We start from the raw sequence: 11,394 nt of genomic DNA, 5'->3' as shown, positions 1-11,394 counted from the left end.
AGGGGCCCGAGTCTATGACAAGGGGTCTTGGGGCTGCAGGTAGCGCTTGGGGACAGACCACCGTGCGGCCGGCGCAGCAGAAGGCCAACTGCCTGAGGAAGGCTCACGCCTATTCTTTGGGGGACGCCCCCGCTCCCCGATCAAAGCCAGAGTGACGGGGAGAGTGGGAAGAGAAGGCGAACAGGAGCCCTCCAAGCAACCACGTCCCCACAGCTGGCTCTCCCCTGCCAGCGTTCGCGTCACGAGGCACCTGTCCCCCCCAACCTGAGCCTCCACGCCGTGCCAAGCAAAGGACACCATCCACGCGGGAGAGAGGATTTAATTGTTCTTGGCACCCAGGACAACTGGACAGTTTGGAATCACGAGATTGACAGAGAAGACCCACCGGCGCGGGGCCCCGCTCAACGTTGCTTTTGCTCCGTGGCTTCCCGCAAAGGCAGGGCGGCCAGCGGAGCCCGGTAGGGCCGCGCCCTGAGGGTGGCAGGCCTGGGACACGCGGCCGCGAAGCCGGTCACACCCCCGCGGCGGGCGGGCTGAGCGCCACACTGTCCCCACGGGGCAGCCGCCCAGCGATGATGTCCGGCGTCACGTCCGCGAGGCCGGTCATGGCGCAGCTCCTGGCCCAGAGCTCCTCCTGCAGGTGCGTGTCGTACGTGGCAGCCAGCGACCTGACCTCTCTCTCGTTGTAAAGGTAGCGGCCCCCCAGCCCCTCCAGCTCGGGGGTGACCGCTGCGTAGGTGGAGGTCCAGGCTCCTTCCTCCGGGCTCTGCGGGGAGAAGGGGAGAAGACCGGGACGCGTCAGCTTTCGGAGCGGAGCGCGGGGTTCTCGCCTGGCACGGAGGCTGCTGGCGGATACGGCCCCGCCCCTGGACCCCGGCCACGCAGGAAGCCGGGATGCGCCCCCGCGCCCGAGCCTCAGGCCCGTGGCTGTTGGCTTTCCGTTCAACACGAGCCAACAGGAACGCACGCCTGCGTGGGCCGGACGTCCACATTGGGTTCACTCATTTTGATAGGCAGGCGTGTATCACAGTCCCAGCCGCCACCCTGGCTGCGTAGCTCAGTAGGTTAGAGCACCGTGCGCACTTCACGTGGTGGGTTCGATCCCTGGTCAGGGCACAGAGAAGAATCGACCGATGCTGCATCAAGACACGGAACCACAAAGCGATGTTTCTCTCTCTCTCTCTTCCGCCCTTGCTCTGTCTCTCTCAAGTCCCTAAGTAACAATGAGACAGCCCGGACAGAAATATTCACTTCAACAACTCCCTGTGAAACCGAAATTCGTATGCATCGGTGCAAAGGAGGCGCGTGCTCGGCCTCCGTCTCTGATCAACACCATCGAGCTGTTGGAGACAAGTGACAAGGAAGGGTGGCCGCGGGGACGAGGGAGCAGGGTGGCGTCTTTCAGACGGGGCCCCAGGCTCCCAGAGGTGCAGCCACTTGCCCACGGCGTGCAGCTCAAGGGCGGAACAGCCGGGACTCAAACCCAGGACCGCCGGCCCCCCCGCCAGCCTTTTCACACACCCCCCGCCCCACCCCGCGCTGCCCTGAGAGACGGGCTTCGGGGACCCCCGAGTCCGGCCGGGGTCTCGGAGAACCCATCGGGTCCTTCCCCGAAGGGCCTGTTGCAGTGACGTCGTAAGCAACACTGGTTTTTCTCGTTTTAGAGAATCATGGGAAAAAGGGGACGTGAAAAATGCCCCCCCAAGAGGCCTGGGTGCCGTTTCCTATTGCGTTACGCTTTCGCGGATGGCCCGCCCGCGGGCGGCCGTAGCAAAGGCCTTCCCAGGGGACGCGTGGCTCTGCTGGTGCCAGGGGCTGGCGCTCTCCCTGGACTAGTTCTCACCACCGTCCCGGGGTCTGTCCGCACCACGGCCGGCCCCGCGTGCCCACGGCAACGGCCTCTCGCCGGACGCCAGGAGCCTGCTCCCTGCCTCCCGTCCATCGCCGCTCTGCAGGCCGATGTGTCCAACCCGGCGCCTCGTGCCCCTCCTCGGCCCTCCCGCCCAAATCGACCAGAGTAGAAAAATACCGAGAGTTGCGTGAATGCCCCCGGCTGGGGTTGGGTTTCTCAGGAAAGCTACGACGAGGAGGGGTCCCTCGATGCTCCCACGCCCCGGGGTCACCGAGGACGACCGCCGCCTTCCAGGCCGTTGCACGGAACGCCGGAGGAGCGGCCTCGAGCAGGCCGTCCGGGGAGGCCTGCGGTCCCCGGGGAGACCCAGCCAAGGGACCGTCCGAGGCTCACCTTGAAAACCCAGCGGCCGAACAGCTTCTTGAAGAGACGCGTCCCCCAGTAGGTGTGTCTGTAGAGGTCCGTGTTGACCACTCCGGGGTCGGCGGCGTTGGCGGTGACGTGGCTGCCCTGGGCGGCCAGCAGCCGCTGCAGGTGGTAGGTGAACAGGACCAGGGCCAGCTTGCTCTGGGCGTAGGCGCCGTGGGGGGAGTAGTCGGTGCTGGAGGAGCCACGGGGGGGGGGCGGTGTGAAAAGGGGTGGCGGCCAGGCCCCGATGCTCCACGCCCCGGCCCCCCGGCCCCCGTCCACGTGCGGCCCCCTCCCGCGTACCCCATGGGCTGCTGGGAAGGTCATTTCCCCCGGACGGGGAACGGGTCCAGTGTCTTCTTCATCTCCACCCCGTACGTGGCTTTGCGGCACTGAGGTTGCATCGGTGCCTGACGTTCAGCGTGGCACTGCAAATACCCAGTGAGCGTATTGTCACCTGCGTGGGCTGGCGACCCGCGAACGAACCACGTCAGGAATTGGGGGGACACCCACCCAGCGAGGCCCCCCTGTCTTGGGGGACTTGGATAACCCAGCAGCCCTGACCTTTGCTTCCTGCCCTCCTTCCTACGCCCACAACGGCCAACGGATTTGAAGTTAAATGTGCCAACAGAGAGTGAACCCGTGAGACTCCGGGATCCTCATTCTCGGACCCTAATAAAGGTCACGTCCGTCACTCCCAAGCTCCGCCCATGGCCTCGCCGTGGCCCCGGGGGACGGCCGGCCTGTCTGTGCCGTCTCGTGAGGACTGAAACCAGCGTGGATGAGGAGGTGTCTCGCAAGGCGCTGGGGCACCCGTTCGTTCAAGTCTGAGGGGCGTTTTTAGGGGACGATGCCCCCTCATCAGCTGCAACTGGTCCGTTTCTGCAGGGAAAAGCGCCGGCTCCCCCCCCGCCCCGCCCCCCGCCCCGTGCGCAGCGGGCGTCCAGAGATGCCTGGGGACCCGACGTGAGCCACGGACGTGTTCCCACGTCCTGGATGTTGCTCATTTTTTTTTCTCCTTCCTTTGATTTTTCGGGGCCTGGGAGACGCGACTGGGCGCAACTCCAGGTCTGAGGCAGAAGGCCCGGGTTGTGGGCGAATTTCGCTGCCTCTGGCGGACGACTGGGTCACTGGATACGCAGATACGAAAAGCCAGGATACGCCCGCGCTCTTGGCGAGCGATCCCTCCTGACGAGCCAACAGTATTTTTTTCTTGAACGTTCCTTTGTCCGACGGCCCTGCAGCCCCCTCGGGTAGGTTCGGTTTGACGTGGGCCATGTCTTGGGTCAGAGCACAGAGGCTGCGGGTTCGAGGTGGTCAGGGCGCGTATATGAGGCCACAAATTGGTGTTTCTTTCTCTCTCCCTCGCAAGTCAATAAATTAAAAAAGAATACAACCCTGGGTATGTCTTTGAGTTTATGAGGTGGAGGGTTTGAAATTTATCCAAAGCAGCACAGCAGTTTGGGCAGGAACAGCAACAGTGAGTGCCACGACAGCGAACCCGGAACCTATGCTGGTCCCTCGGAGCTCCCCTGGCGGTTTTGGGGGGCAGCAGGAAGCAGACAGAAGCACAAGTTTTAAACGAGCTGCGTGGGGAAAAGGCGGACAGCTCTCGAGGGGAAGGGACAAACAAGCTTGAGAGTACGCGTGACTTCAGGAGGGTCTCCCTGGTGGGTTTGGAGACCCAGGCTCATGCGCGGCGGAAATGGGAAGCCGTCAGGCCGAAGAGACCGGAGGCGAGGCTGCCCCCACTGGGGTTTGTTAAGAGAATCCCAAGGCCCCGCAAAGGCAGGCAGCGCAGAAAACAAGGGCAGGAAGGATGTTTACAGGGAGCAGCAGCAGGAAGAGAGAAGCAGCGAACCAGCGCTGCGGTGTTGGAATCAACAAAGGCAGAGGCGAAAGGGACTCCTAAAACATCCGCGCAACGTGCTTCTGAACAAGGACATTTTCATGAACACCTCACACGGCATCCAAGCGTAGAACTGAAACCGTAAAACATCGTCATCGTCCATGAATAAAGGCCTATCGACGTAACGAGTGAATTCCAGCAAAACTCTAACCAAACCCCACGTGGCAACTGTCATGTAGACAGAGCCTGTGGTAGAAAAACTTTTCTCCTATGCTTTTGGGTTCTGCGGCCTGGGGCGTGCACATGAAATGGACAACTGACACACGGATAGGAGAAAAGATGCCAATTTCATTTTCAACGTGCCAGGTAGGGGTGGCTTCATGGGAAAAACCAATGCGGAAACCCAGAGAGACGAGGAGATTGAGGGGCCTATATGCTCTTGGAGAAACGGCGGGAAGTTGTTGCGATGGGACCACAAACAGGGAAGAGGGGTCTAGGCTTCCAGGCATGAAGGGGCTCCAAGAGAAGGAATTCCAAGAGAAGGCACCCCTCATGGCTTAAAGTTCCAGGTTGTTGTCGGAGAAAGGGAGCCCCTTCTCCCCTGCCGGGGCTGGTTGTTAGTGGCCTCCCACTCAGAATATTCTTGATGCCCCGTGGGCTGGGTTTTGCGGGCCTCGTTCTGACCCTCACGACTCTCTGCGCCTTTCAGACCCAAGGAACGAAACACGATGGATTCTGCGTGGAGCACAACGCGTGCGTCGCTGCGTGCCGACCTGACGGTGCAACCAGTATTGGATGAAAAACGCAGGGAAGCGTTGCTTTCCGGTGGGAAAGCTACCCTTTGTCCCCACAGCTCCTGGCGGGGAGACGATGCTGTGTGTTCAGATGCCCGGGTCCCCTGTAACAGCAGGTGGGGTTCCCCTCACGACAGGCTTCCCAGGTCTGGGGCAGGCACGGCTCTGACAGCCTCCCCCAGCTCACGGCAGCGACGGGGACACGCCTGAGGTCACCGCCGCGGGCCCACCGTCAACGAGACCCCATCCTTAGCAACATGCCGGGGACGTAGGAGGTCACCCATTTCCGCGGAGCGAAGGGCTCGTTTGCGTTCTCATTACAAACAAAACACAGCTCTCGGCTATGAAAATGATTGCACACCCACGTGCTTCTATCTGGGAAAAGTGCAATTAAGAAAATCATTAAGGAAGAGAACACACAATGACAGGGTTTATTGAAAAAAATGGACCCATGCAGCTCAAGTGCATGTTGCTCAAGGGTCAGCTGGATTTAAGTCTTAATATCTCTGCTCTCTGATCTCTGCTTTTATCGTGGCGGCCTGGTATAAGGCACAGAAACTTGCTCTGTGGAAGCAGGTGGCTGTGGGGACCTATATTAACGGGATTCACTTGGCAATATACACACATGTCACGTCATGACGCTGTGCGTGTGAAACCAATATAATGTTCTCTGGCCATGAAACCACAGTTAAAAAATGGTAAAAACACGCGCTTCAAGAGACATGAAAAGAAAACCCCACAAAACGTGGACCGGAATAGTTTGGTGCTTCTCCTAACGCGGCCCGCTCTAAACCGAGGATTTTCTCAGCGATCCACAGTCCTGTGCCCGGGGCCGTGTCTCTGGGAGCCTAGGGGACACTCAGAAGACCCTAAAGGAGACCATAGTCTTCCACTTGGTCATGTGGGAAATGACAATAATAGGACGATTTCTCTACGCGCCTTTGTACGACGTGGTAACAGGAGGCTGCGGAAAATGAGCTTAAACGCAGGACCGCAAAACAGGAAATACTTCATAGATACTGTCGTTACAATGATCACAACAAGACGGGCTTATCGGAATGTTTTTGGCAACGCGTGCCACGCTGCTTTGCCTGGTGCCCTGCATGTCCCAGCATCTGCAGGAGGACAGAGCGGGCGCGCACTCACCTGCCCTGAAGGTCGTCCAAGCGCAGCTCGCCGATGTAATGCGTGGCCGAAGACAGGCTCACCACTCTGGCGCTGCGGCCGGGACGTCCCGACTCTTTGAGGGTGTCCAGCAGCAGGTTGGTGAGGAGAAAGTGCCCCAGGTAGTTCAGGCCGAAATGTTCCTCAAACCCGTCCACGGTCTTCCTCTGAGGCACCATCATCACACCGGCTGGGGACAAAGCAGGCGGAGGGGGCGTGAGATGGGGCAGGCACCCCCTGGGTCGGGGGGAAAGAGCCCTGGGGTCCAGGAGGACGGTGCCCGACCCTGGCTGCCAGGTCGCCTTCCTGGGCCTGTGAGGTCCGAGAGGAAGATGCCCGGTAAGAAGGGCTCCCGGTGGGGCACTGGGCTCGGATTGAAAAGCAGAGCCTCGCAGCCATTGCTGCACGCGGGCTTGTCACGCGCCCCGTGCGCCGAACTGCCCGCCCGCCCTGTGGTCCCGCCTTCTCAGCAGCCCCTGGAAAGCAGGCCCAGGGATCCCCCTTCACCCAATAGGACGCAGGCTTGCCCCAACCCATCGGAGCTGTGCGGCGACCCCTTCATTGGCCTCGTCGCTAACCCATCCCTGTGTCCGTATTCTCTTCTTATTTTGATTTTGATTTTTGAGAGAGGGAGAAGGGAAGGGGCAAGAGAGGGAGAGAAGCACCCTGGTGTGGCGGCCTCTCGTGCGCCCCTGCGGGGGACCTGGCCCGCCCCCAAGCACGTGCCCTGAGTGGGAATCGAACCGGCGGCCCTGTGGTCCACAGGCCGGGGCTCCGTCCCCTGAGCCTCAGCCTCCAGGGCTGTGGCTGAATTCTGACCGATCAGGACACGGCCTTAGGGACCCATCGTGCTGGGAGGGTTTGCATGAGGAAGGACCCCTCAGGGACCGGGGCTGGGTGCTCTCCCCACAGGGCTGCCTCGCAGGGGACCTGTGTCCCTTCCTCACCCACACCCCACGCCGGGGGTCCCTGTGGTGCGGGGTGGGGAGCAGTCCCCTCATCCTCCACCTCTGCCCCCCTGGGCGTGGAACCGCCAGGGTAACAGCGACCCCGATCCAACGGCCGCCCCCGTACAAAGGCGGGGCCGCCCCAGGGAAAAGCAGGGATGACAGGCAGTACCTACCTCCCACCACAGGAGGGAGCCGCCCGGCACGTCCCCCGCGTCCTTCCCCGTTTGGGGCTACACGGGTCCAAATTCCTCTGCCCCTCCCCCCCACGGCAAACAAAAGGAGATAGCGACCTGGGGAGTCCCTCGCTTGGGGGTGCTTGGTCACCCAGCGTGGGGCTTAGAATACATGCTGCGCAGCGGATACGGGTCCCCTTAGGCGGCCCTGTCTTGGAGGGAAACCACCCACCGACACGCTGGAAACGTCCTCCTTCACGGAGCCGGGCAGTTGGGAGGGGACGTGGGGTTCCACGGGGTTGCTGGTTGGATTTTGGGGCGCTAACAGGGGTGGGTTCGGAAGGCTTCACTCAGGCGTGCAGGCGGTGAGAAGGTCCAAAGAGGAGCGTTTCAAAGTGCAGGGTGTAACTGGGGTCGTTGGCCTTGCGTCTGGTGGGCTGAGGATGAGCTGCCGGAGACCGGGTGGCTGAGGCCGCCTGTCCCCACCTCGGCGGCCTCCCTGGCGCTGTCCTCGCGGGGCAGAGAACACAGGCAGGCGGTCGCTCAGCCACACCTGGGCCGGGGGCGCGACCTTGCCTCGCACCAGCTTGGGTCTGAGCCGCCGGCCTCGTCCCCCTGGGCGCTCGCAGCGCCTGCCGCGGAGGAACGGCCGCAGGAGCCGGAGGCCACCCACCCTACCGCTTCCCTGAGGCTCCCAGGGCCCTGTTCGTTCCATTTCTGTCCGGTGTCCCGGCCGTCATGGCTACCGCAAGCACCTGCTGTCGCTGGGAGGGAGGGAGGCGCGCTGGAGCCGGACCGGGACGGCATGAACTCCCCGGGCCACATTCCACATTCCGAGAGGTTGACAATGCTGACCTTCTGGGCAAAGAGCGAGGTCAATGGACTCGGACAATCCGAGCCGTGACCGGAGCGGGTTCTCTGGGTAAACAGGGGGCTGGGCAGCGGGTTTTCACAACGGCTGCTGCCCTGCAAACAGCTGGCCGCGCCCCGGGCTTTGGAAGCGCCCGCCGCGCGGTGGGCTCCGCCAGGGGCGTGGGACCCAAGACCCGGGGCCGGCCGGTGCCGGCGGGGGCTCTCGCGCTCAGCGGCCTCGGCCCTCCGTGCAGAGACGTGCCGGCAACACTGGGGTCCTCGTGCATCTAACCAGGCAAGCCTCTTCGCCACTTCTCAAGGTCACCGTGGACGTACGTTGGGGGCGTAGGGAAACTAAGTTTTAGTAATTGCTGGCCTCGGGCATGTCGTGCCCTGGCGTCAAGGGGAGAAATCCTACAAACATACAACCGAAGTCCGGCGCGCTCGTTAAAAACGAACCCGTGTGCCCTGCACGGGCGGGAGACTAGATAAGTAAAGGTGTGGTGTGGAAAGTCTCTACACAAGGACCCAACTCAGCAGCAGCGAGACTAAGGACGCTCCGTGCGCTTGCTCGATGCCCAGCTTCGCGCCGGAGCTTCCGGAGCCAGAGCGAGGTCTGGTTCTACCTTCGTCGCACGGGTGAAACGGAAAAATATTTCCTGTCTGAAACACGGAACATCGGCCAACTCTTCCTTGGCCTCTTGAAGAAGATGATGCTACGTGAACTAAGTCAGAGGACGCTACGCATTGGACAAGTGCCCTCATCGGTGGGATATTAAACTGAAAGCCACAAGTGACCAAAAAAGGCAAAAAGTCAGACACAGGCAACAGTGCGCTGGTTACCAGAGGAAAGGAAGCGGGGGTGCGGGGGTAGCACAGGGCAAAGGAGTCACATATACGGTGACGGAAGGTGACTAGACGCTGAGTGCTGAGCCCACGAGGCCATAAACGGATGATGCGTCACAGAATTGTGCACCCGAAACCTCTATAATCTCATTAACCAACGTCACCCCAGTAAATTTCATTTCAAAATGAAAGAAGAGCCCCGGCCGGTGGGGCTCAGGGGGCCGCGCACCGGCCTGCGAACCAAAGCGTCGCCGGTTCGATTCCCAGTCACGGCACCTGCCTGGGTTGCGGGCCAGGTGCCCCGTGCGGGATGCACACAAGAGGCCACCGCACATGGATGTGTCTCTCTCTCTTTTTCCCTCCCTTCCCCTCTCTCTAAAAATAAAGAAACCAAGTCTTTCAAAAAGATTAAAAGAAGGAAAAAAGGAAAAGAAGCGCCGAGTCTAGCGGCCCCCGGGAGGCGCCGATTGCAGAGCGTGGCTGGCGCGGCCTCCCACGGAATTTCGTGTCTGCGACTCTTCGCAGGAGCAGGTCCCGTGAACCCAGCGCGTTTTCACCCATCACGTTGGCAGGAAGAGTTAATATGTCCTCTGCGGGCCCTCAAGGACCTCCTTGCGCCCCAACAACCCCGACGCCAGGGCCCGCCGTCGCGGCTGTAACCCACGGATTGATGTATTTCTATCCCATCCTCTGTCTTGGCTTTACCTCTTATGCCCTTCACACGTTTCTGTCTGCTCTGCGAGCCCGAAAGCCACGTATTGGCTTTCTATGGGCACCCGTGTCTGGCTTCTTTACGAACATCTGGGGTCTCTGTTTGTATGGAGCCCGAGACACAGCGACGCCGCGGGTTTGTCTGGGGCACGGTGCCTCCGGGAAGAAGAGAAGACCCAGCTGAGCCTCAGGGTCCAGGGCTCACACAGCCACCGGTCCCAGGAAGACGTGCTGCTGTTGCCCTGCCAAGGCTTTTGTGACAACACCCAACTGTTAGCAGGCTGCTCACACACCGCCGTGACGGTGTCACACGCGCCCAGCAGACGATCGCCCCGTCGTTGGAAACTGCGGGTTCCAAACGGATGACGCTCACAGCCCAAGCGAAATACGGGACCGACCCAAAGCCAGAGAGCCATGAAGCGCACGGATTCGTGATGTCCCACGGCCGCCGGCGTTCCCAAAGTCCCTCTCTCGTGGGGCGGCGGCGTTCCGCGCGCGTGTCCGAACCGACCCCCGGAAGCCACCGGCACTCACCGTTGTTGACCAGCACGTGCAGAGGCAGCTTCTTCTTCTTGAACGTGTGCACGAACTCCCGGACAGACTGCAGAGACGCCAGGTTGCAGTACAGAAACTCCACTGAAAAGCACAAAAATGCCGTGTTACCTTCCTCGCGCGCACACGGGGAATGTCTCAGCACGCTCCCTCCTATCCCAGCGAGGAAGTCACGGGGGATCAGGGAGAGGACGGCAGGGCAATGCGGGGACGAGCCGTATGGAAGGGGACCCTCGGGGTGTCACGTCCTGGCACCCCGTCCGTCGACGCAGGGCGGACCCGTGAGGGACGGCTCGCCGGCAGAACACGGCAGACAGTAGGGCGGTCGGCTCCGCGACTGGGAACGCCCGTGGCGGCACGTCACAGCGCAAAGACGCCCTCGTGCTGGCGCGCTGGACGGACGGCCATTGTCCGGCTGTTCTTGAAGCAGGGGGTTTGGGGCAGAGCCCGGACGCTGGGAACGGTCCCAGCAGAGAAGCCAGGAGCTCCGACCCGCAGCCTCTGAGCCCACATTCCTCCAACAGCCACCGGCGCGGGGGGGAGAACTCCGAGCCCTGGGCGGGCACTCAGGCCGGACGACCCTCCGGCGTGGGGGACAGCGTGCCCGGTCACTCAGCAGAAGCCTGGCCCTTTGCCGGTTGCCCCTGCTTTGCTGACGGATCGTTTCGGTGACCAAGCCCAGCTCTCGATGACACGGTCCTCGGGAGGTCTGTGGCCTGCAGACCCCCGAGCAGAGCACGGCGCGGCTGCCCCGCCCCAAGGACAAGCGCCCACGGTGACGCCTGTCCCCACGGTGGACAGGGGGGTGAGGGTTCATGGGGCGGTGGTCACCGCAGGCCCTTTGAAATATCACAACACGCAAGAGCTGGCCCAAAGCTCTCGCCTGGGAGGGTCTGTATTTCGGAATGCACACATGCGTTTTCCCTCGGAAGGGTGAGGTTTAGGTATTGATTTGTTTGTTTTTATTTGTGATCCTTGCCCGAGGACACACTTAGGGATTTGAGAGAGAAAGAGAGAGAGGGACAGAGAGAAACATCGACGGAAGAGAGTCCACTGGTGCCCTGACCGCGGAACGAACCCACAACTGTCTGTTGTCCGGGACGATGCTCGCCGCGAACCCGCGGCCGGGGCTGGAAGGGTTGCCGTGCAACAGGCAGCTTGCGTGTGCCCGAGGACACGGCCCCGGAGGACCAAACAGTGTCCCTTGTGACTATGTTCCCTAAGGAAGCAGTGTGGGCGGGGG

At 61.6% G+C, this 11,394-nt stretch overlaps 1 protein-coding gene across 1 annotated transcript in view; it reads right to left on the bottom strand.

The window, feature by feature from the left end:
- Positions 1-308: 308 nt before the first annotated feature.
- Positions 309-11,394, bottom strand: part of DHRSX (dehydrogenase/reductase X-linked) — a 56,812-nt gene continuing 45,726 nt past the window's right edge. The window contains exons 4-7 of the mRNA XM_054585019.1: positions 10,134-10,235; positions 6,050-6,257; positions 2,246-2,453; positions 309-766 (exon numbers count right to left, since the gene is read on the bottom strand). Of these exons, the coding sequence (XP_054440994.1) occupies positions 512-766; positions 2,246-2,453; positions 6,050-6,257; positions 10,134-10,235 (773 nt within the window). The 3' untranslated portion in view covers positions 309-511. The remainder of the gene's footprint in view (positions 767-2,245; positions 2,454-6,049; positions 6,258-10,133; positions 10,236-11,394) is intronic.

The sequence above is a fragment of the Pteronotus mesoamericanus genome, unplaced genomic scaffold, assembly GCF_021234165.1.
Source record: "Pteronotus mesoamericanus isolate MK-2021 breed Mesoamerican mustached bat unplaced genomic scaffold, CSHL_Meso_final contig_80, whole genome shotgun sequence".
Taxonomy (NCBI): Eukaryota; Metazoa; Chordata; class Mammalia; order Chiroptera; family Mormoopidae; genus Pteronotus; species Pteronotus mesoamericanus.
This window is presented reverse-complemented; position numbering and strand designations above follow the sequence as displayed.